General features: G+C 40.4%; 1 protein-coding gene across 4 annotated transcripts in view; it reads right to left on the bottom strand.

The window, feature by feature from the left end:
- Rprd2 (regulation of nuclear pre-mRNA domain containing 2) overlaps nt 1–21917 on the bottom strand; it is a 53881-nt gene that overhangs the window by 9878 nt on the left and 22086 nt on the right. For 2 of the 4 annotated variants that reach the window (XM_028789631.1, XM_028789634.1), the window contains exons 2-9: nt 17435–17564; nt 13747–13847; nt 12600–12677; nt 11303–11355; nt 10335–10461; nt 7345–7520; nt 2843–3125; nt 173–433 (exon numbers count right to left, since the gene is read on the bottom strand). In XM_028789631.1, coding sequence (XP_028645464.1) covers nt 173–433; nt 2843–3125; nt 7345–7520; nt 10335–10461; nt 11303–11355; nt 12600–12677; nt 13747–13847; nt 17435–17564 — 1209 coding nt within the window. The remainder of the gene's footprint in view (nt 1–172; nt 434–2842; nt 3126–7344; nt 7521–10334; nt 10462–11302; nt 11356–12599; nt 12678–13746; nt 13848–17434; nt 17565–21917) is intronic. The other 2 variants (XM_028789633.1, XM_028789635.1) reach the window with 1 other exon arrangement.

Raw genomic sequence — 21917 nt, 5'->3', positions numbered from 1 at the left:
GTAGTAAGATTATTTTTGGCTTTTCTATGACGTCTATCCATTTTTAATGTATTTTTAATTAAAAAATTGAAAGAAATTTCACCACTACCACCAACAAAAAATCCCACTCCGATGGTTCAATTAAAAAACAGATGGCAATCAGTGGTTTAGTGTGGTCACTGGGCTCACTTACCCGTATTTTTCATGACCGATGTTAGGCTGCTAAGAATGGAACTGATCTTAGCCAGATCCACATTTGCCAGGTTCGGCAGAACCAAAGTTGGGGGAGGGGACAGAAGTGAGGTGTTCAGAGGCTTTGGGAGAGATGGAGCTGCTGTCGTGGGCACAGACGGCGGGGCACACGGTGAGGCTTTTGCGACACTTTCTGTTGATTTGGTGGGCACACCAGTGGACACAGCTGGTTTCTCCATAGGTTTTTCTTTCCTGTCTTCCACTGTTTGAACAAACAAAGGAAACAATTTTTATGACCTACTGTCTAGATTTTATGTCAAAATGAAACAATGTTATGCCCTAATATTTCTTAATCTGAGGGCACAAAGCACTACACTACTCACTTTATGCCTTAAAACAAAACAAACCAGTCCCTAGCAGCCATATTAGGCAGCTCACAACACCCAGAAGCTCCAACTTCATGGGGCAGATGCCCTCTGAAATGCGTACACGTGTATTCACATAGATGTACACTCACACAAAGAAATATAAGGTAAAACAGATCAGTCTGTATAGTTTATGACTACTCCCACCAATGAACTGCATCTTACTTTCTAATGATTCTCTTGTATACGCTGATTAGTGTAGTAATAACTATAAATACGTATCTTTCTAAAACAAGAGTGAGACGCCAGGGAGATGAGGGTGTTCAGGGAGAAAAAGATAACCAAAATAAAATAAAATAAAATAAAATAAAATAAAATAAAATAAAATAAAATAAAATAAAATAAAATACCAGTGAAGCAGCAGTACCCCCCCCAACAGTCCCCCCTTACATTCTTGAGAACATAGTTTTACTTGCTATTTATTCGTACTGTTTTATGGAGATGGTGTTTGCCACAGGGAACTGTATTTGTTTGTTTAAAAAGATTTATTTATTTAGTTTGAGTACACCACCATCGCTCTCTTTAGACACACCAGAAGAGGGCATAAGATCCCATTACAGATGGTTGTGAGCCACCATGTGGTTGCTGGGAATTGAACTCAGGACCTCTGGAAGAGCAGTCAGTGCTCTTAACCGCTGAGCCATCTCTCCAGCACCCATGAAGAACTTTCTTAGCAAAAACTCCATACATATTATTATTAATATTATTATTATTTTGTTTCTACAAGTTGTTCAACTGTGAGTATAATAGACACTATAATTATTTTTTAAAAATTATTTTATGTATATGAGTTGGTTTTTTTTTTCTTTTTTTTTTGTCTGTCTGTATGCCTGTGTACCATGTGTATGCAGTGCCCTATGAGGTCAGACGAAGGCATCAGATTCCCTGGAAGTGGACTAACAGACAGCGGAGGGCTGCCACTGAGTGCTGGGAATCTGGAAGAGCAGCCAGTGCTCCTACCTGCTGAGCCATCTGTCTAACCCCTAGGTACTAATTTGAAACTGCAATGCTTTAAGTCTTAAAAACTTTGGTTGGACTTGGTTCCCCCCTCCCTGCCTTTTTTTGCTGGAGAATGTTGCAAGGCAGGGGGAGGGGGCAGGGGACAGGGGACAGGGGACAGGGACCTAGGGGACTGGGAAGTGAGTACAATCCAGGTCATAATGTGAAATTTCCAAATAATCAATAAAACTATTGTGTGTAAAAAACAAACAACAACAACAAAAAACTTTAGACTATACTCTTCTTACTACTTTATTTTTTGGGTTTTTTTGGGGGGTTTTGTTTGTTTGTTTCGAGACAGGGTTTCCCTGTGTAGCCCTGGCTGTCCTGGAACTCACTCTGTAGACCAGGCTGGCCTCGAACTCAGAAATCCACCTGCCTCTGCCTCCCAAGTGTTGGGATTAAAGATGTGAGCCACCACTGCCCGGCTTTTAATTTATTATTTATTTTATGTATATAAGTACACTGTAGCAGTCTTCAGACACACCAGAAGAGGGCATCAGATCTCATTACAGATGGTTGTGAGCCACTATGTGGTTGCTGAGAATTGAACTCAGGACCTCTGGAAGAACAGTCAGTGCTCTTAACTGCTGAGCCAGTTCTCCAGCCCCCTTACTACTTTAAAGAACATAGTGAGTAGTTTATTTAATTCAACAGAAGTCTAAGTATTTAATAAGAATAATTATAGTGCAGATGCCAGACAAAAATTAATTCAAGTTAATTGTGAAAATGTAGTTAATAAAGTACAGCTTTAGAATTCTTTTCTTTAAATTATTTTTTGATTTATTTATATGTGTGAGTATTCTGCCTGTATTCATGTGCACATTTCTGCCTGGTGTCCAAGGAGGGTGCACAAGAACGCCAGATCTCTTGGAGCTGTGGTTATAGGCGGCAGTGAATTGCCCTGTGGGTGCTGGGAACTGAACCTGAATCCTTTGCAAGATTAACAAGTGCTCCTAACCGCTGAGCCACTTACTCACACTAGTCACATTGAGAAGAAACAAAAACACTTTAATATTATAAATTCTTGTATTATAATTTACTCAATATATCCAAACTATTTTTAGTCTGTAATACATAAAAATAAAATCATTTATAAACACTGGGCATACTGCCTGTGAAAGGCCCTCGGTCTCATCTCCAGTACTGTGGAAGACAGTCAGTGAGATACCTTTATCTCCTCTGTGTGCTGTATGTGTGTAGGAATAATACAGAATAAGCTACTTTTTAAACATATCAGGCCTTACCAATGATTTTTGACCCATCATCTTCCACATCTGAGAGTTCCATGTCTTCCACATCACGGTTATCTGTCACAGGCTCAGGGGTGGCAGATTTGTCACTCTCCATGGTTGGTGACTGAGACTCTTCACCTCCCATCCCCTGAAATGGAGACTCAGAACCAGTTGGGGAAGGAGCATCCATACTTGGAGAGGGGACTGGTGATTCCTCAGGATCAGGAAGGGTTGACTTCAATTGATCCAACTTCTTCTTTAAGTTGTTTACTCGGTTAGCGAAGGTTTTATAAGCCTAAAAGAGAAAAAACACTTACTTCTTTGACATAAGGAACACCTAGGTACCAATTAACAAAACTAGCACAAAACAAGAATATCACAGAGCACAGAGTAGTCTTGGGTATCTACTTCTACTCAGTGAATATTACTACGCACAACTGTTAGAAATCTTTTAAAAGTTTATTGTGTCTGTGTGTATAATGAATGTGGGTGTCCAGGCCATGATGTGTATGTGGAGGTCACAGGAAAACTGGAATAAGTTCTTTTCTTCCATTTTTATGCAGGCTCCAAGGATCAAACTCAAGTCTCAACAGGCTTGTATGCCAAGTGCCTTGTATGTGCTGAAACTTTGCTTAATTTGATAGAAATGCTGCATCAGTCATAGTCAGTTATTCACTAAAGCTTGTCCACATTTCCTCTTTTTTACCCATTATTCCTTTCCTAAGTCAGTATTGTATTCAAGATCCCACAGAAGTTATGTCTCCCCATGTCCCTCTTGTGATATTCTTGAAATTTCTTTGTTTCTGATGACCTTAACAACTGTATCTATCTACCTTAAGAATTCTGAGGAATACTGCAAAGGTCAATTGATATTTGTCTGCTGATTTTTGTCATGATTAGACAAGGGTCACGAGTGTTTGGGCGAAGAGCACAGAGCTGCCGTTCTAACACACCAACTCACCACAGCTGATGCCGATGCCAGTACTTGCTGTAAATCCAATGTCCGGCTCCTTTTTCTTACTACTTTATTGTGTCTGTAAATGTGTATGAATACGCAGCATGACATGCAACTCCCAGCTTTGGGAGGACAGCTTTGGGAGCTGGTGCTTCTCCCCACTCTCTGGGTCCTGGGACCAAAGTCAGACTGTCAGGCTGGCAGAAAGCATCTTTACCTGCAGAGCCATCCCAGTGGTCTGCTAGTGTCTCTTCAGTTCTTGGTTATCTTAAAGCTAGGTGCTTTTTAAAACATTGCATGTGCAGAGGTCAGAGAACAAACTGTGAAAGTTGGTTCTTCCCCTCCATTGCTCAGGTCTGAAAGATCAAACCCAGGTCTTTAGGTTTGGTAGCAGGTGCTTACACACTTAAACCACCTTACCCCTCCCCTTCCTTTTGTTTTGAGTCTTGAACTGTCACATTGTAGGTATTACTTTATTTTGGCTAGATATTCAAAAAACACTATTTAAAAAGACACTAACTAATATACTGGGCACAGTGGCACCTGTCTGTAATCCCAGGACTTAGTAGATAAGAACACTGGCTACTCTTACAGAGAACTTCGATTAGGTTTCCCAGAACCCACATGGTGGGTCACAACTGCTTGTAACTCCAGTTCCAGATCTAACTCTTTCTGTCTCTGAGGGCACAAGGCACACATGTTATGGTCATGTACACATACATACATGTAGACAACACTCACATACAAAGGCATGTGACTAGAGACATGACTCAGCAGTTTAAGACCACAGACTGCTCTTCCAGAGGACACATGTTCAATTCCCAGCACCCATATGGGTGGCTTCGAACCATCTACAGATTCCAGCAGACTTGACACCCTCTTCTAGACTCCAAGGATACTGCATGAATGTGGTGAACAGATGTGCATACAGAGGCATATATTCATGCACAAAGTAAATTTAAAAAAGTAAAAATAAATGAAATCTCAAAAAATTCTTACAAAAGGGGATGGAAGGTAGGGCAGGTGGGCATGGGGCTGCATGTGCAGGAGATACGGCTCAGTGGCTAAGAGCACTGGCTGCTCTTCCTGGGGTCCTGAGTTCTGTTTCCAGCACCCACACAGCAGCTCATAACGGTCTATAACTGTAGTCCCATGGGATACAGTGTCCTTTTCTGGTGTGCAGATGTCCATGAAGCCAAACACCCATATGCATAAATAAATCTTGAGAGGGGCTGGGGGTGGTGAGAATACAAGTTTGGTACAGTGGCGTGCACATTTAACCCCAGCACCCAGGAGGCAGAAGGCAGAGGCAGGCCTCTGAGTTCAAGGTCAGTCTGAGGGTGGATCCTAAAACAGCTATCTCTTACACACACACACACACACACACACACACACACACACACACACACGAAAAAACCCAACACCAAAAAACCTAGACAGATAGAACCCAGAAGTATGAGAGATGTCTCACTGGGCGGGTTCAGTACCCAATACCCACTTAAAGATAGGTGTGGTGACTGTAACACAGTGTTGTGGGTGGAAGGGTCAGGACAGGACAGGAAGATCCCGAGGACTTGCTGGTGAGCCAGTCTAGCTGAAACAGTAGGATTCAGGTTCAGTGAGAGATCCGGTATCTAATAAAGAAGGCTGGAGAGGACCTGGGTTCATCCAGAACCCACAGTACGTACATGGTGCAGACACGTATGTAGACAAAACACTCATACACATAAAACTAAAATAAATAAATCCTGGGGGGAGGACACCTGAAGTCAACAACCTCCTGCCTCCCCATGTGCACATCCAGGCACTGCACATGTGCACACCTTCACACAACACATGCAACAAAGAATACCACACATCTATTTGCATGTATTCAAAACTGCTGGAGCAACCAAAATGTAAGTGAAGAGCAGCAGCAGGAAGTCCATGAGGAAAGCTGGTTGATATCAGTGGTGGTCTCTTCTCTGAGGTTCCGCTTTTGGGGAGCAGTGTAAAAACTTGAGTATCCAGACAAAGAGGACACAAAAAGTCAAGTACACTAATGAGCAGGGTTTTCAGTAGTCTTTCTAGCACAGGGAATCAACATTAGATACTCAAATGGCTGAGATTTTGACAAGAGGAAGGGCAGAACTGACTCAATCAATTTTGTTTGTTGTTGTTATTGCTTTCTGAGAGTCCAGAAAGCGCAGCAGATAAAGGCACTTACTGACAAACCTGGTAACTGTACTTTGCTTCTTGAAATCCAAGGTGAAGAGAACTGATTCCCAAAGGTCATGCTCTGATGGATGTATGTGCCATGCTACTCAATAAGAATAAAATTTAAAAATGTGTATGTGTCTATAAAACTTATACATACTGGATAGTAGCAAATACATATTTCAATAAATAATACATAAATCACACATATTTATTCTGTAGGTGGGCATATGGGTAAGTGTATGCCACAACAAACATATAGCAGGCAGAGAACAAATTGTGGGAAAGCTGGTTTTCTCCTACCATGTGAGTCTCAGGGACAGAACACAGGTCATCAGGTTTGGCAGTAAGTGCCTTTACTACCCTTTAAGCCATCTCACCAGACACTAAAACTATTAAGTCTATATAGAGAGTCATATGTTTTAGCCATTTATATTTCTAGTCTTAGTTTTCATTTCTATAATATTGTGAACTTCTAGAAAGTAAAATTAATAATAAAAAAGAAACACTAAGGCATGATAAAAAAAATCAAAAGCAGAGGAACTAGTTACAATATGAGTTGTTATGGTAACTTAGGCACTTCTGGAGGTTGGAGGAATTACTTCTTGTTAGCTGAAGCTGAAACCTTTCATTAAAATATTCTAGGAAATGACTGCAGGCTTTCCTTAAGGTCTGTCCCCATGAGGATAAACTTTTATGTCTATATCTGGTATCTTTGTACATGTGCATGACCTGAGGAAGGGGTCATGACACCTTCTCCTCAAGAAAACTAGTACTTCACTCCAGCAACCTAAATTATCAAATCTTTGCTTCTTTGACCACTTGCATTAAAAATTAATTTTAAAAAGTAATTAAAAATTATTATAGTACCTCTAGTCATTATGGTACCCCAGCTTTTAAAAAATATCCTTGTAATATTCTAAATATATAGGATACTATAGAAAAGGAAAAGAAATAAAGAAATACTAAGACACAATTGTACATGAGTGTCAGTATCTGAAAGATTCATAATTTTAAAAAGAGAATATTTTTTTAAATTTATTATTTATTTTATATATGTGAGTACATTGTAGCTGTCTTCAGACACACCAGAAGAGGGCATCAGATCCCATTACAGATGGTTGTGAGCCACCATGTGCGTACTGGGAATTGAACTCAGGACCTCTGGAAGAGCAGCCAGTGCTCTTAACTGCTGAGCCATCTCTCCAGCCCTCAAGATCCATGTGTTAATCTAATCTACCAGCTTTGTCTTGCAGAGGATACTAACTATTAATTCTAGTGCTTACCCTCAATGCTGGTCACCCTGTATAGCAGTGTCTGACACACAGGAAGCATTCAATAGGTAACAGTCGGAGTTACTTACGTTAGCTACCACTTTCACTTCCTTGTACTGTGCTTCATAGAAAATTCCAGCGTTCTCTAATGCTTCTGTTAGTGAGGGCCCATTTTTCACCTGTTTATCTAATCCATTCACAAATTCCTCTAGCTTGGAACTTGCTTCCTCAAATTCTTTGGAGAACTTCTTCCCACCTGTTTTATCTGAAAGAATGGAGAAAGTATTTATATCAAGATTAGAAAAGTAAAAAAGTTAATCCTTTGAGTGAAATTCCTTTCCATGCCACAGTTGTTACTGTTCTGTGACACTTTCCTTGTTGCCCTGGTGTTAAGAGAGTGACTATGCAGACTGACCGGGCCTTAATCTCACTATGCATGAAGTCCACGATGGCCTCAAATTCACGATCCTGTGCCTCAGCCTCCCCAGTGCTCAGAGTACTAGTATGCGCTACCAGATCTGCCTCTTAGTGAGTAGTATTTCTAGTTTAAACTTTTGTTGATATAGAGTTTCAAGAAGTTGTTCAGATTGTTCTTCGTCCTCCAACTTCTCCCCAGTGGTTAATATTACAGACTTGTGCTACCAGACTACAAACCTAATCTCCTCCACACCCCAACACACACTGCACAGATCGACAAAAACAGATCCATGTGAACTTGTGAGAGTGACTCCAGAATAAAGGTGTCTGTACTGTAATTAAGATAAAGTTCAGCTGAACTGGTTACATTTTTTTAAAAAACTTTTTATTTTATGTGAGCAAGTGAGCAACTGGAATTACAGGCCAATGGTGGTGAGTCACCCATCATGAGTGCTGGGAACTGAACCCAGGTCCTCTGGAAGGACAGCAAATATCCATAACCACTGGACCTCTCTGTTCCACACCCTTCATTTTGCAAACATTCTCCATACTCCTCCTCAGGAATATCAGAATAAAGTTCCACATTTTTTTTTTTAAACTTGTATCTACTTTCTGTAGTGCAGAATATTCTACAATGTCTCTTCCATGAGAAACTAAAGTTCAGAGAAGTTAAGTCATCTCTGGGGCATCAGACAAAAGTTCTTCACTCTTCTCTGCAAAGTGTCCTTAAAATCCAGCAAATGCTCCTTTCCTTGTGCCTGCTGAAATACAGCACTGCATAAGGGCATTCACTTGTCTTTGCCTTTCATCAGCTATGAAGTGTAAGCAGCTACGCATCTCTGCATGAGCCCTCAGGTCTCTCACGGGCAGCACAGAGCTCTGCAGGATGCTTGTGCATAGTGGTTAGGATTAAATTCGATGCCTCATGTTCAGTTAACATGTGGTGCACAGGACAGGGATGAGTGGACAGTGCTGAAGTCACTCTGACCATCAAGTGTACCATCACTCACTCTTGCTCTGCCAAGATATTCTGTTTACACTGAAGGGACACACCCTTAGAAACATGACAAAATAGAAGGCCAGGCATCACGATCTTTGGTAACTAAATGCACATTAGCAGATCTTTGTCACTGTTGTAAAGCATGAACAGAGCTAGAAGCATCATTTGTGTCAATGTGAACTGTTACAAATGGGGTATGTGTGTGTTGGCAGCAGCACACACTTTCCCTCCCCCCACTAGCTGTTAAACACAGCTACCCAGTTTAGAATACATTCTTAGCCAAGTCTAACTTCATATAGATACTGAAGCAAAATGGGAACATTTAACTTAACTTCTCTGAACTTTAGTTTCTCATGGAAGAGACATATTGTAGAATATTCTGCACTACAGAAAGTAAATACAAGTTTTTTTTTTTTTTTTTTTAAAAAGTAGAACTTTATTCTGATATTCCTGAGGAGGAGCATGGAGAATGTTTGCAAAATGAAGGGTGTGGAACAGAGAGGTCCAGTGGTTAAGGATATTTGCTGTCCTTCCAGAGGACCTGGGTTCAGTTCCCAGCACTCATGCTGGGTAACTCACCATTTTGTCTGAATCAAAATGAGAACATTAAACAAATACCACAACCCTCACCAACATGACTTTGCTATGAAGTATAGATTTTGCTCTTTAGAAAAAAAAAGAGCTTGCTGAGCAGTGGTGGGGCACGCCTTTAATCCCAGCACTTGGGAGGCAGAGGCAGGCGGATTTCTGAGTTCGAGGCCAGCCTGGTCTACAGAGTGAGTTCCAGGACAGCCAGGGCTACACAGAGAAACCCTGTCTCGGAAAAAAAAAAAAAAAAACTCTGACTGCAGGACATTTAGATTCTAATAAATTACAAGTATAATTTTAACTACTTAAAATGTGAACAAGGAGAGGAATTAAGCAGACTTTACAAGACGATCGAATGATCTTACTAAAGAACAAAACCAAGGAACCACAAAGGGGAGGAACAGCTGACGGTTTATAATACAAAACAGCATGAAAGTGAGAATAAGAATTTGTATTTGAAGCCAAGTATAGTGGTGCACAGGAGGCAGAGACAGGTAGCAGATCTCTGTGAGTTCAAGACTAGTCTGGTCTACAGTGTGAAACCCTGTAACAAACAACTCCCTACCCCCCCACCCCCAGTGAAAGAAAAAACCAAAACCAAAACCAGCAGTTAAGAGCATTTGCTGCTCTTGCAAAGGACCTAGGTTCTGTTCTTAGCATTCTGATGATGGCACACAACCATCCTTAACCCTAAGAGATCCAACGCCCTCCTCTGGCCTCTGTAGGCACTGGGCACAGGATGTGAGATATATATACATTCTAGCAAAATATTGATACACAGAAAATGAAATAAATAAATCTTCTGAAACCCACAAAAAGACAAAACCTGCCCCTCTGCAGGGAAATTTATTCATTTGTGAGGTTTATACAAATCAAACTGTTACCTGGGAAATCAGTGGAACCACAAGGGTTCTGAAAATTGTTTCACTCTACCGCTCTTTAAACACTGTGGGTGACTCATCCCAGAACCACACTGAAAATTCTCTTTATGGGACAAACTAGTCTGATTACATAAAATCAAAGATCAAGAAAGGAAACACTGAGCTATTTTATTTAAAAGGATGAATCTGTTACCTTTTAAACACTTGAGAGTTTCTGTGCTGCAGACATCCACTCTCATAGTTGACAACTGTTTCTCCTTCAGTTCAATCTGATCTTCTGAGCGTTTGTACATCAACAATTCTTCAATGAGGGCCTGAGACTGAACACAGACCACAGTCAAATTTCATTCATAGGATTATATATTCTCTCCCCTAGATGTATCAGACTAACGACTAGCAAAGCCCTTAGGGGAAAACTTTTGTCTTTCCTCTGAGCAACAGAAATCAATCTTTAATTCTCATGTCAAAACCACACTCTTAGATATACACTTACTTTTAGGTTTTGGAAGATAGGATCTTCCTACATAGCCCTGAAACTTGCTTGACCAGGCTGGCCTCAAATTTGTTCTTGCCTCCTGAGTGACAGAATAAGCCTTTCACCATCACAACCAGTAAATTATATACTTAAAAAAAAAATCCTTTTTGTAATTAAAAATGTTTTTAAATTCTACATTGAATTTTTAATCTGTGCAGCATGTGGGTGCCATAGTGCACGTGTAGAGGTCAGCCGGCAAAGCTTGCAGGAGTCGGCGCTCTCCTCTCATGTGTGTTTCAGAAAGCAAATTCAGGCTAGCAGGCTTGGTGGCCCTCCCCAGTCCCTAATTATTCAAGTTAATTTACAGAAACAAGGTTAACACTATAACAAACCCTTACACACTCCTTAAATTTAATTAGATATACAGTCTTGTTCTGCTTTAAGAAAATTTTAATTTAGTAGTATTGAATTTAAAAAGGAAGCTTATAAACTATGCATAGAGCTAAGTTAGCAGCAGATGTTCCAAAAGGCTGTTTCTCCATTAAAAAAACAGATAACCTCTAGGCAAGCTATTCCTGTTCTGGATTCCCTATGTACAACAGAGCAATATTCCCTAAGTATAACAGGGTCTGGCTTCAGAGGTGAGTAAATCATCTCTGGTACACCGAGTGCACTCTGTAACTTACTCGAAACTCAGCAACAATCTTAGATTTGAGAGCAGCTTTTGGATTCGTGGATGCTGTTGAAGGAAATAGAAATTCATTAAGAATACAGCACAAAGACTCAGCCAAATTCAGGAAAACTGAAATGTAGAGTTAAGGGTGTACTCTGCAAACATACAGCAGTCATGCACACATAAGTCATAATATAATCCTGCAGTAAATTAACTATGAAATTTAACACTCCTAAATATGGCCAATAGAAAAATAAATTACTTAGATAAGTCTAGCCAACTTACCTCCAACAGACTTGTTAAATTCCCAAATTAATGATTTGAAGACACTGAGGTAGGTACATGAAGTACCTTCTCCTAGTTTCATCAAGTGTAAGAAAATCTCAGTATCCCAGTGTAAGAGAGTTCAGGAACAAGACATCCAATTACTCCTGAGCACTGGACGGAGAAGATTGTCTACAAATATCAACTCCCATCTGGTTAAGTTTGGATTATATTTTAGCTGACTCAGTTCAGAGTAACAAAGGTCTAAACGCATTATCGCTGTGACTGAACTTTGGTCAAACTGATGGATCCCGCTGTTCCTAAGCATGCAATGTATGACAACAGGGTGCCAGAGGACTCCCTTAGCCATGGCGAGTACCACATGCTTGATGGAGCAAACATCCCAACTCTCATGTCACCTCCCAATTCTCCACTGTCTTTCACCTTCATCCCTCCAAACCTTCCAGTCTCTCGACATTCCTCAGTTTGCCCACAACAGTCTATCACATGCAGCATTCCACTCCCTTGATATCATGCTGGGTAAGTGGGACAAACACAACAGGAGCTCCAGATAATGTTTCTGGCCAAAATTGGAGGCCCAAGTCTAAAGTGGTAGAGTGTATCCCCAAATCTGAAGGCTTTCATGGCTCCCAGAGAAACGCTTCTTAATGCCTAGTCTCCTCTTCCGCTCTGTGGTGTAAAGCCAGCTGCCTCTAACTTCACAAATCTTTGAACGTGGGAACTGCCTGGGTACTAGCAAGTATTTTTTTTTCTTCTTTCAATACCCCAACTACTCCTGGATCTTCACTCAATTAAACCCTTTTCTGTATTTCCTTTAATAGTAGTTTTTTTTGTTTGTTTGTTTTTTGTTTTTAAAGAAGTAACTTCATGCTGGCTTGATTAGTCTAAGTCACTGGGAGCCTCCCAGGCCTGGAAGACACAGGCTTGCCCATGGTTTATGCCAGGTACGATGTCAAATGGTCTACATTTTCTTCTGCTCCAAAAGGAGGAGGTAATTTTACGTTAGTTGAGATTTTGTTCCTTACTTTGTGATTTCTTCCACTGCTTATTCGGTTGTTTGTTCAGATTTTCTTTCAGCTGCTTCTGAGTTTTGAAAGTGGTACCTGGAAAACATTGCAGTTTTTGCAGTCTGGCATTATGGGAAGCTGCTCTGTCTGTCCACTTCAGTGCCAAAGTTGTAGCATGAAAAAAGGCAATCCGTGACTCTGCAGTTTCTTTCATTTCTTTTCTTTCATTTTTATAAAAACAAAAGCAAAACCAGAAAACACCCACCAAATCTAAGAAGCTATTAAATAATTGTAAAAATATATATAATTAATGAAACCTTCAATTCGGAAAAAAAAAGGTAGACACTAAAAATAAGTTACGTTTGAATAGAACACAAACTCATATGAAGGACTTAGCAGCTTCTTAGAAGGTGTACTTTTAAAACCAAATCTCTAGTGATGGTCTGATACTGGTCACAGTAATAACTATTATCAATTTCTATTCAGTGATTTGGTTACCTAAATCTTATATGTAAGAACTAATGTACTTAAACACATACAAACACACACACACAAACCCAAGAATAGATATATAACTTACTGCAAATCTAAGTCAAATGGAGATTAGAGACTACTCAAGAATGCTCACCACCAACTTAAAAGCTGTGAAACCATGGCCAAACTTTCCCCAACAGTAAGAAGACTGAGCAGTATTTATTAAACATAACCAATGAATACTCTGAAATACTTAATGAAAGTAAATACAGGAAAAGAGTCAGAAGGGTATCCTCAGGCCGGGCGGTGGTGGCGCACGCCTTTAATCCCAGCACTTGGGAGGCAGAGGCAGGAGGATTTCTGAGTTCGAGGCCAGCCTGGTCTACAGAGTGAGTTCCAGGACAGCCCGGGCTACACAGAGAAACCCTGTCTCGAAAAACCAAAAAAAAAAAAACAGAAGGGTATCCTCACTTAACATGCTTGCGTTTAGTCGGCAGAGACAAAGATCTAACTTCCTACACCATTCAGTTCTATTTTGAGTTCAAACATTCATATATTTATGTATTCAATTCTAAACAAATCAAGCCAGATTCTTCCACCCCCTTTAGTGTTATACAACTGAAATATCTATAAGTACAGACAGAACTGTAAAGACTGACTTAAATTCTTTTAGTAAAGAAAAGGAACTTACTTAAAGCTTCTCTCAATGCCACAATCATGTCTTCTGGGTACACATTTCGATCTTCCCAGATTTTGAAGATTCGTTCTATAGACTTAGAGACAGATGGATCCCTGGAAGAAAAGTAAAATGTAAAAATGTTGACTTATGGGCTGGGTGTGGTGACACAAGTCTTTAATTCCAGCACATGGGAGGCAGAGGCAGGTGGATCTCCATGTGTTCAGTATGGTCTACAAAGCAAATTCCAGGATAGCCAGGGCTATTACAAAGAGAAACCCAATCTCAGAAATCAAATACAACACAACAAGTTGAATTACCCTCAAACTAGAAATCTGTTACATACTCAATAACTATCACCTAGATTTCTTCTGTTACATGTTTTTTTTTTAGTTATGAAAAAGGATCTACTTATTTACTTTATGTGTTTTGTCTGCACATATACACATGTGTCACATGTGTGTCCAGTACTCAAGGAGGTCAGAAGAGGATGTTGGATATCCCAAGAACTGGAATTAGGGAAGGCTTTGAGTAACCTATGGGTGCTGGGAACCAAACCTGGGTCCTCTGGAAGATCAGCAAGTACTGAGCCAACTCTCTAGCTTTGTGTATACCTTTAAATATTTTTTCCTGCATTATTTATTGCTAAGGAAAATGTCCTTATTCAATACTTTTATCAATGACAAAAATAAGGCTACAGATATATAATGAACTTTCTGATACTTATGAAATTCAAAGGTCTAGTCAATGCCTGAAACAATTAGCATTCCAAAGGGTAAGCTGAATCTAACAAAATAAAAACATGGGGCCAGAGAGACGCCACAGCAACTCAGTGGGTACTGCTCTTGCAGAACACCCAAGTTCGGTTTCCAAAATGGGCAACTTCCAACTGCCTGTAACTTCAGCTCCTGGGATGTAACATCCTCTTCTGGTATTCATGGGCACCGTGCCCCCCACCATCCCCTGACACATACAGGAAAGAGAAGTGGTTGTTTACTCTGTTCTCCTCCTCCTCCTCCTCCTCTTCCTCCTCCTCCTCCTCCTCTTCCTCCTCCTCCTTTTCTCTCTCTCTCTCTCTCTCTCTCTCTCCCTCCCTCCCACCCCCCCCCCCTCCATCCTACCTTCCTTCCTTCCTTCCTTCCTTCCTTCCTTCCTTCCTTCCTTCCTTCCTTCCTTCCACAAGGTCTCACTCTATAACCCTTGCTGCTCTGGAACTCATTCTGTACATCAGGCCACCCTTGAAGTCACAGAAAGCTACTTTGCTTGTCTCTGCCTCCCAAATGCTATAATTAAAAGCATGTATTACCATGTTTGGCATAAAAAGAAATTTAAATCAGGGGTTGGATGGTGGTGGTGTACACCTTTAGTCTCAACACTTGGGAGGCAGAGGGAGGTGGATCTCTGAGTTCCAGGTCATCCTGGTCTAGAGATAGTTCCAGGATAGGCAAAACTACACAGAAAACTTGCCTCAAACATCCTAAATAAACAGACAAACAAACAAATAAAATTTTTAAAAAAATTTTTTAAGGAAGAATTTGGTCGAAAGCTGAGAACTCAGTTCTATCCCTGGGACCCTCATGGTAAAACGTGAATTAACTCCTAAAAGTGTCCTCTGACCTCCATGTGCGTGCTGTGCCACGTGGATACATACACTAAGTAAATGTGATAATGAACAAACATAACAAATGGTGTTGGAGAGACAGCAGGTAAAAGTACTCACTGCCCTTGCTGAGGACCTGGTTCGGTTCTTTACTCCCAAGTGGGGTTTACAACTGTCTGTTAATTCCAGTCCTAGAGGATCTAGCCTTCACTGACACAAGTCATACGTGTGCTGTACACACACACACATACACGTATGTATGTATATATACATATCATAGTGAAACAGCACTGGCCTACCAGGTATCCATATATAAGGCCCTATTTTACATCTTCAGCACCAAAACAAAAACATGAATACAAAAACCAAAAATAATTGCACTAAGATACAAGAAACACTGAGGTTTTTTTCCTTTAAGGTTTACTGAACCCTAATCATGAATCAACTCTACCCTACAACACATGTTCTGAGAAATGGATGGCAGCCTCTCTCTCCCTGGCAGGCAAGCAGGCACAGCACCCATACACACAAAAGAAAGATAATAAACCTAAAGATAACACCCTCAAATACAGAAAACAAACAAAGAAGAGTCAATGAGCTGGGCATGGTGGAAAGAAAAGAAAAAGGAGGGATCAAACTGATATGATCTCAAAATGCAAAATAAGGGCAGAGGATGAGAGAGCATCCACCAGCCTAATATGCCCACCAAAGGCAAACAGAGCCAACACATTTAAAGCATGTCCACCAAACTATATGGACACTACAGTGTAACAGTAGAAAGTTAACTGATTATGTGGGTCACACCTGTGACTCCAACGTTTGGGAGGCAGAGAAAGAAGAATGGCCACAACTAAAGCCTGGGTAGGGTTCCACAGCAAGATCTTGCCTTAAAAGAAATTAAAATAGGGGAACTGGAGAGCGGACTCAGCAGTTAAGAGTACTAGCCACTCCTGCAAAGGACCCAGATTCAACTTCTTGTATCCACATTGTGGCTTTCAACCATCTATAATTCCAGTTGCAGGGGATCTAATACTCTCTCAGGCTTCTGTAGGCCCTTCATATGGTACACATACATACATGCAGCCAAAAGATCCATACACATAAAAAATAAATAAGTAAAAACTAAAATAAATAAAACAAAACAACAAACACCCTACCAACTCCAAATCAGGCAAACAACAAACTAACGTGGCACACTTCCTGCCCTCCTGCTACGAGTCTGTGACATTATGTACATACAAACAACTACTTTGGATACCTAATGGCACATACAAAAATCATTAAGTTATACTGAACTCTTATAAAATGCTAACCCTGGTGTTTTCTAAAGGTTTATTAACTGGAACAGATTATACTTCCAATTCTTCTTCTTATATGCTGAGACTCCTTCATTATTAAAAAGAAAAAAAATCTGTAGGGGCTGGAGAGATGGCTCAGCAGTTAAGAACACTGACTGTTCTTCCAGAGGTCCTGAGTTCAATTCCCAGCAACCACATGGTGGCTCACAACCATCTGTAATGGGATCTGATGCCCTCTTCTGATATGTCTGAAGACAACTACAGTGTACTCATATACATAAAATAAATAAATCTTTAAAAGAATTGTTAAAAAAATCTGTAAGTTGAAGAACACTAAAAATTAAACTATGAATGAATCCACAGAGAGATAAGAATGATCGACCACGGCCGGGCAGTGGTGGCGCACGCCTTTAATCCCAGCACTTGGGAGGCAGAGACAGGCGGATTTCTGAGTTCGAGGCCAGCCTGGTCTACAGAGTGAGCTCCAGGACAGCCAGAACTACACAGAGAAACTCTGTCTCGAAAAACCAAAAAAAAAAAAAAAAAAAAAAAAAAAAGAATGATCGACCACTTCCTATCCCCACTCCGGTTTTTGCTTTTTTTGAAATTTAAGAGCTCTGCCTTCCCTGGCTCCCCAGGTGCTGAAATTAAAAACAAACACCATTACACTTGATCATTAACACAGTATTTCACTTGGGTCTTGAAATATGCACAATTATATATGTTCTTGTCAATAAGTACAAAAACAAGAAAATAAAAATTAAAAAAAAAATTAAATCCCCAAGTACAATAAGGATTTACTTACTTCACTAGAGCAGCCGCTTCAGGAAGCACATCAGCAAATGACTCACGGAATATGATTGCATTTTTCCTTTTACAATTCTGTATGACATCATTGGCAAGATAAAAGAGATTCAAACGGTGAGGATATGTAGCTGGAGAGAAGAGATAAAAAAAAAAGTCATTAACTTTTCCCAAATATATTGTTTTCAAACAGCTAACTTTTTAAAAATTACACGTTATTATTTTATGCTTATGGATGTCTTGCCTGCTTGTATGTATATAACATATATGTAGTGCTCACAGAGGCCAAAAAAGGACTTAAAAGCGGCCAGTGCTTCCAACCCGAGTATCTCTCCAGCCCCAGTTAACTGCTTTTACTTGGGCTAATTACATGGATGGAGTAATAAATAATCAACTAATGGATTAATTTATTAAATGTACTAAAAACCCCTTAACTAGTTGAGGTCAAATTTTTGTTCAAGGTACTGCTTCAGTAGACCACTTCATTCTGTAGATACTTGGTACTGAAGGGAAAAAAAATCCATTAAAGAAATTAAAACAAGAAGCTAACCACCAAAAAACCAAATAACCCAATCAAAAAATGGGGCATAGAACTAAACAGAGAATTCACAACAGAGGAATCTTTTTTTTTTTTTTGGTTTTTCGAGACAGGGTTTCTCTGTGTAGCCCTGGCTGTCCTGGAACTCACTCTGTAGACCAGGCTGGCCTTGAACTCAGAAATCCACCTGCCTCTGCCTCCCAAGTGCTGGGATTAAAGGAGTGCGCCACCACTGCCTAGCATTTTTGTTTCTTTTTTTTTTTCTTTTTCTTTTTTTTACAACAGAGGAATCTTGAATGGCTGAGAACCACTAAAAAAAAAAGTTCAAAGTCCTTAGTGATCAAATGCAAATCAAAATGACTGTGAGATTCCACCTTACAGCAATCAGAACGGCTAAGATCAAAACCTCAGGTGACAGCACCTGTTGGTGAGGATGTGGAGAAAGAGGAACACTCCTCCAATGCTGGTGGGACTATAAACTTGTTCAACCACTCTGGAAATCAATCTGGAGGTTCCTCAGAAAATTGGAAATAAATCTACCTGAAGACTCATCTATACCACTCTTGGGAATATACTCAAAAGATGCCCCACCAGGCCACAGGGGCACATGTTCCACTATGTTCATAGCGGCCTTGTTTGTGATAGCCAGAAGCTGGCAACAACCCAGATTTCTCACGACAGAAGAATGGATACAGAAAATGTGGTCCATTTACACAATGGACTACTACTCAGCTATTAAGAACGAGTTTTGCAGGTAAATGGATGGAACTAGAAAATATCATCCTGAGTGAGGTAACTCAGACCCAAAAGAACATGCATGGTATGTACTCACTAATAAGTGGATATCAGCCAAAAAATACAGTCAAAACTCTGACCCATAATTGTTCCTGTCTGAAAGAACTACAGGAGCAAAAATGGAGAAGAGCCTGAGGAAAAGGAGGTCCAGTGACAGGCCCAAATTGAGATCCAGCTCAAGGGGAGGCTCTAAGGCCTGACACTATTACTGAGGCTATGGATTGCTCATAAAAAGCAACCTATCATGACTGCCCTCCTAAAGACCCAACAAGCAGCTGAGTCAGATGCAGATATTTACACCCAACCAATGGACAGAAGCTGGTGACCCCTGTGGTTGAATTAGGGAAAAGCTGGAAGAAGCTGAGGAGGGTGACCCTGTAGGAGGACCAGCAGTCTCAATTAACTGGGACCCCAGAGATCTCTCATACACTGGACCACCAACCAGGCAGCATACACCAGCTGATATGAGGCCCTCAAGACATATATAGCAGAGGACTGCCAAATCTGAGTTCAGTCAGAGAAGATGCACCTAACCCTCAAGAGAATGGAGAGGTCTGGTGGGGTGGGTGGTGGTGGGGGGTGGTGACGTCCTCATGGAGGCAGGGGGTGGGGAGGAGATATGGGATGGGGAACAGTCAGAGGGTGGACCGGGAGGGGGATAAAATCTGGAGTGTTAAAAAAAATTTTAGGGCTGGAGAGATGGCTCAGCGGTTAAGAGCACTGACTGCTCTTCCAGAGGTCCTGAGTTCAAATCCCAGCAACCACATGGTGGCTCACAACCATCCGTAATGAGATTCGATGCCCTCTTCTGGTGTGTCTGAAGACAGCTACAGTGTACTCATAAATAAAATAAATAAATCTTTAAAAAAAATTAAAAAAAATTTTAAAAATGGAAATTAAAGCAAAACAAAATTGTTTCCCCAAATATTTATGGAGACCAATGGATGAATAGATAGATAGATAGATAGATAGATAGATAGATAGATAGATAGATAGATAGATAGATAGAAGATAGATACATAGATAGACACATACATACATACATACATACATACATACATACATACAGAGTTGAATGAACTCAACTTGTTGCAAAAATACCAAGGTTAGGAGACAAAGTACAACACTGCCCTCTAATCTGAAAATAACTGTAAATAATGTTTAATAGTATTCCACACACAGATCCTTAGATCAACCAATCCAGACACTACTCACAAAACATCTAACTCTCCCCATTTACTGGATAAAGCTATTTGAAATATTTGAATGTTCTGGGGATAATTTGATTCCAGGTTTACTTGAAGGTTAAGCTTTTCAAAGGCTTAATCCACCTAAGGTTCACTGTTAAAATGCCAGGTAATTCTAATATTCACACGGATGGTCCATGTTCTGTAGTTACTCAGACTCTTCAACTTCACGGTCATTAACTTCTAAGATCTGCTCATACATCCCCTCTCGGACTGCACTCTCTCACTCCCACTATACCACTCTACAGCTGCACCAGACAGCAGTCCATTTTCTCCAACTCCTCTGTCTTTTAGAACTCATTTATTTCTATTAATTCCACAGTATTGACACATTATTTAAATTACTCTTACCAAAACCCTCATTTTCTTTTCCTTCTCTACCTAATTTAGCTTTCTAGTACAAAATCGTAGATTTGGATTAGTCTAGATGAATGCTTTCCCTGTACCTTTCTTTTCTGTTTTTTAAAATTACATTTATTATTTTTATTTTATGTGTGGTTGGCATGCATGTATGTATATGCATCAACATGGGTACCATCTCTCTAGCACTTGTCTGTTTTTTGTTGGTTTTGTTTTGTTTGTTGAGACAAGGTGTGCCAGCTTGAATAAGAATGGTCCTCATAGGGTCATATACTTGAATTAGTCACCAGGGAGTGGATCTCTTTGATAGGATTAGAAGGATTAGAAGGTGTGGCCTTGTAGGAGGAAGTATGCCACTGTAGGTGGGCTTTGAGGTCTCAAAAAAGTTCTTCAAAAGTGTATACTCTGTGACCCATCCACCCGTTTCTCTCTCTCTTTCTCTTTCTCTCTGGATCAGGATATAACTCTTGGCTACTTCACCATCACTCCGGCTTATCACCATATTCCCTGCCATGACAATAATGGACCAAAGCCTTAAATGTTTTCTTTTAAAAGAATTTCCTTGGTCACAGTGCCTTGAACATGAGGTCTCACACTATGAAGGGCCTGGGATTTGTTATATAGACCAGGCTGCCTTCAAATTCTAAGGAGCTGTCTGCCTCTACCTCGGGAGTTCTGTTCTGTTTCTGAGGCAGGGTCTTGAGAAGGCCAAGGTGGGCTCAAATTCCTGATCCTCCTGATTCTACCTCCTCCCAGGCACTGACTTTACAGGTATGTGCTACCATATTTTGGGTTACCTAATTCTGCTGTTAGATTCTACTAAAGAAAAAATATAGAAGGGGACTAAAGTCCTTTGAACTCCGTCTCCTTCAAGCCTTGATGTTAACAACTCCTCCTTTAGCAGTGCCTTCTCTCACTTGTTCTAAGAAGCATTTCACAATACACCACAATACATGACTCTACAACACACAGCTCTCTCACTCTTGGGACATAAGCATACATGCTACTTTACAGACAAAGTAGACAAAGTAGAAACCATCAAATGAGAATTATCTTCTCTTAGAACATCCCCATCCCATTACCTAGAGGGATTCTGACACCCTCAGTGGAAGCCCAAAACAGTGAACAACTCAACAGTTTAAAACAAAACAAAGACAGACCAGTAGCAGCAGCAGCAGAGGCAGCACCACCAACAACCATCAAATAAAACACATTCCCAGCCTGGGGAGTGAACAAAGGCAAGAAGATTAGACTTGAGGGTCATTCTAGTAACACATACCAAGTCTGAAGTTATCCTGGGGCACATAAGCAAAACTATGTACTTTTTTTTGTAATATTCTTAAAGTATTTTTGAAGTTTGAACTTTAAATGCTTGGATTACAAGCATGAGTTTAAGTTTCAAACGTCAAGAATAACTTCCCAATGTGCTATATTTGATTTGGTTTTCACCCTGTCTTACCCCATCAAGAACTTTAAGCCCCACAAACTGGATGTTGTCAGATATCAACATAAAAGGCCCCATCTTACTGCCTCTCTGAAGGCAC

Source organism: Grammomys surdaster, unplaced genomic scaffold (assembly GCF_004785775.1).
Source record: "Grammomys surdaster isolate TR1022 unplaced genomic scaffold, NIH_TR_1.0 125849, whole genome shotgun sequence".
NCBI classification, from domain to species: Eukaryota; Metazoa; Chordata; class Mammalia; order Rodentia; family Muridae; genus Grammomys; species Grammomys surdaster.
The sequence above is the reverse complement of the archived record's forward strand: the minus strand, read 5'-3'. Positions and strand labels throughout refer to the sequence as shown.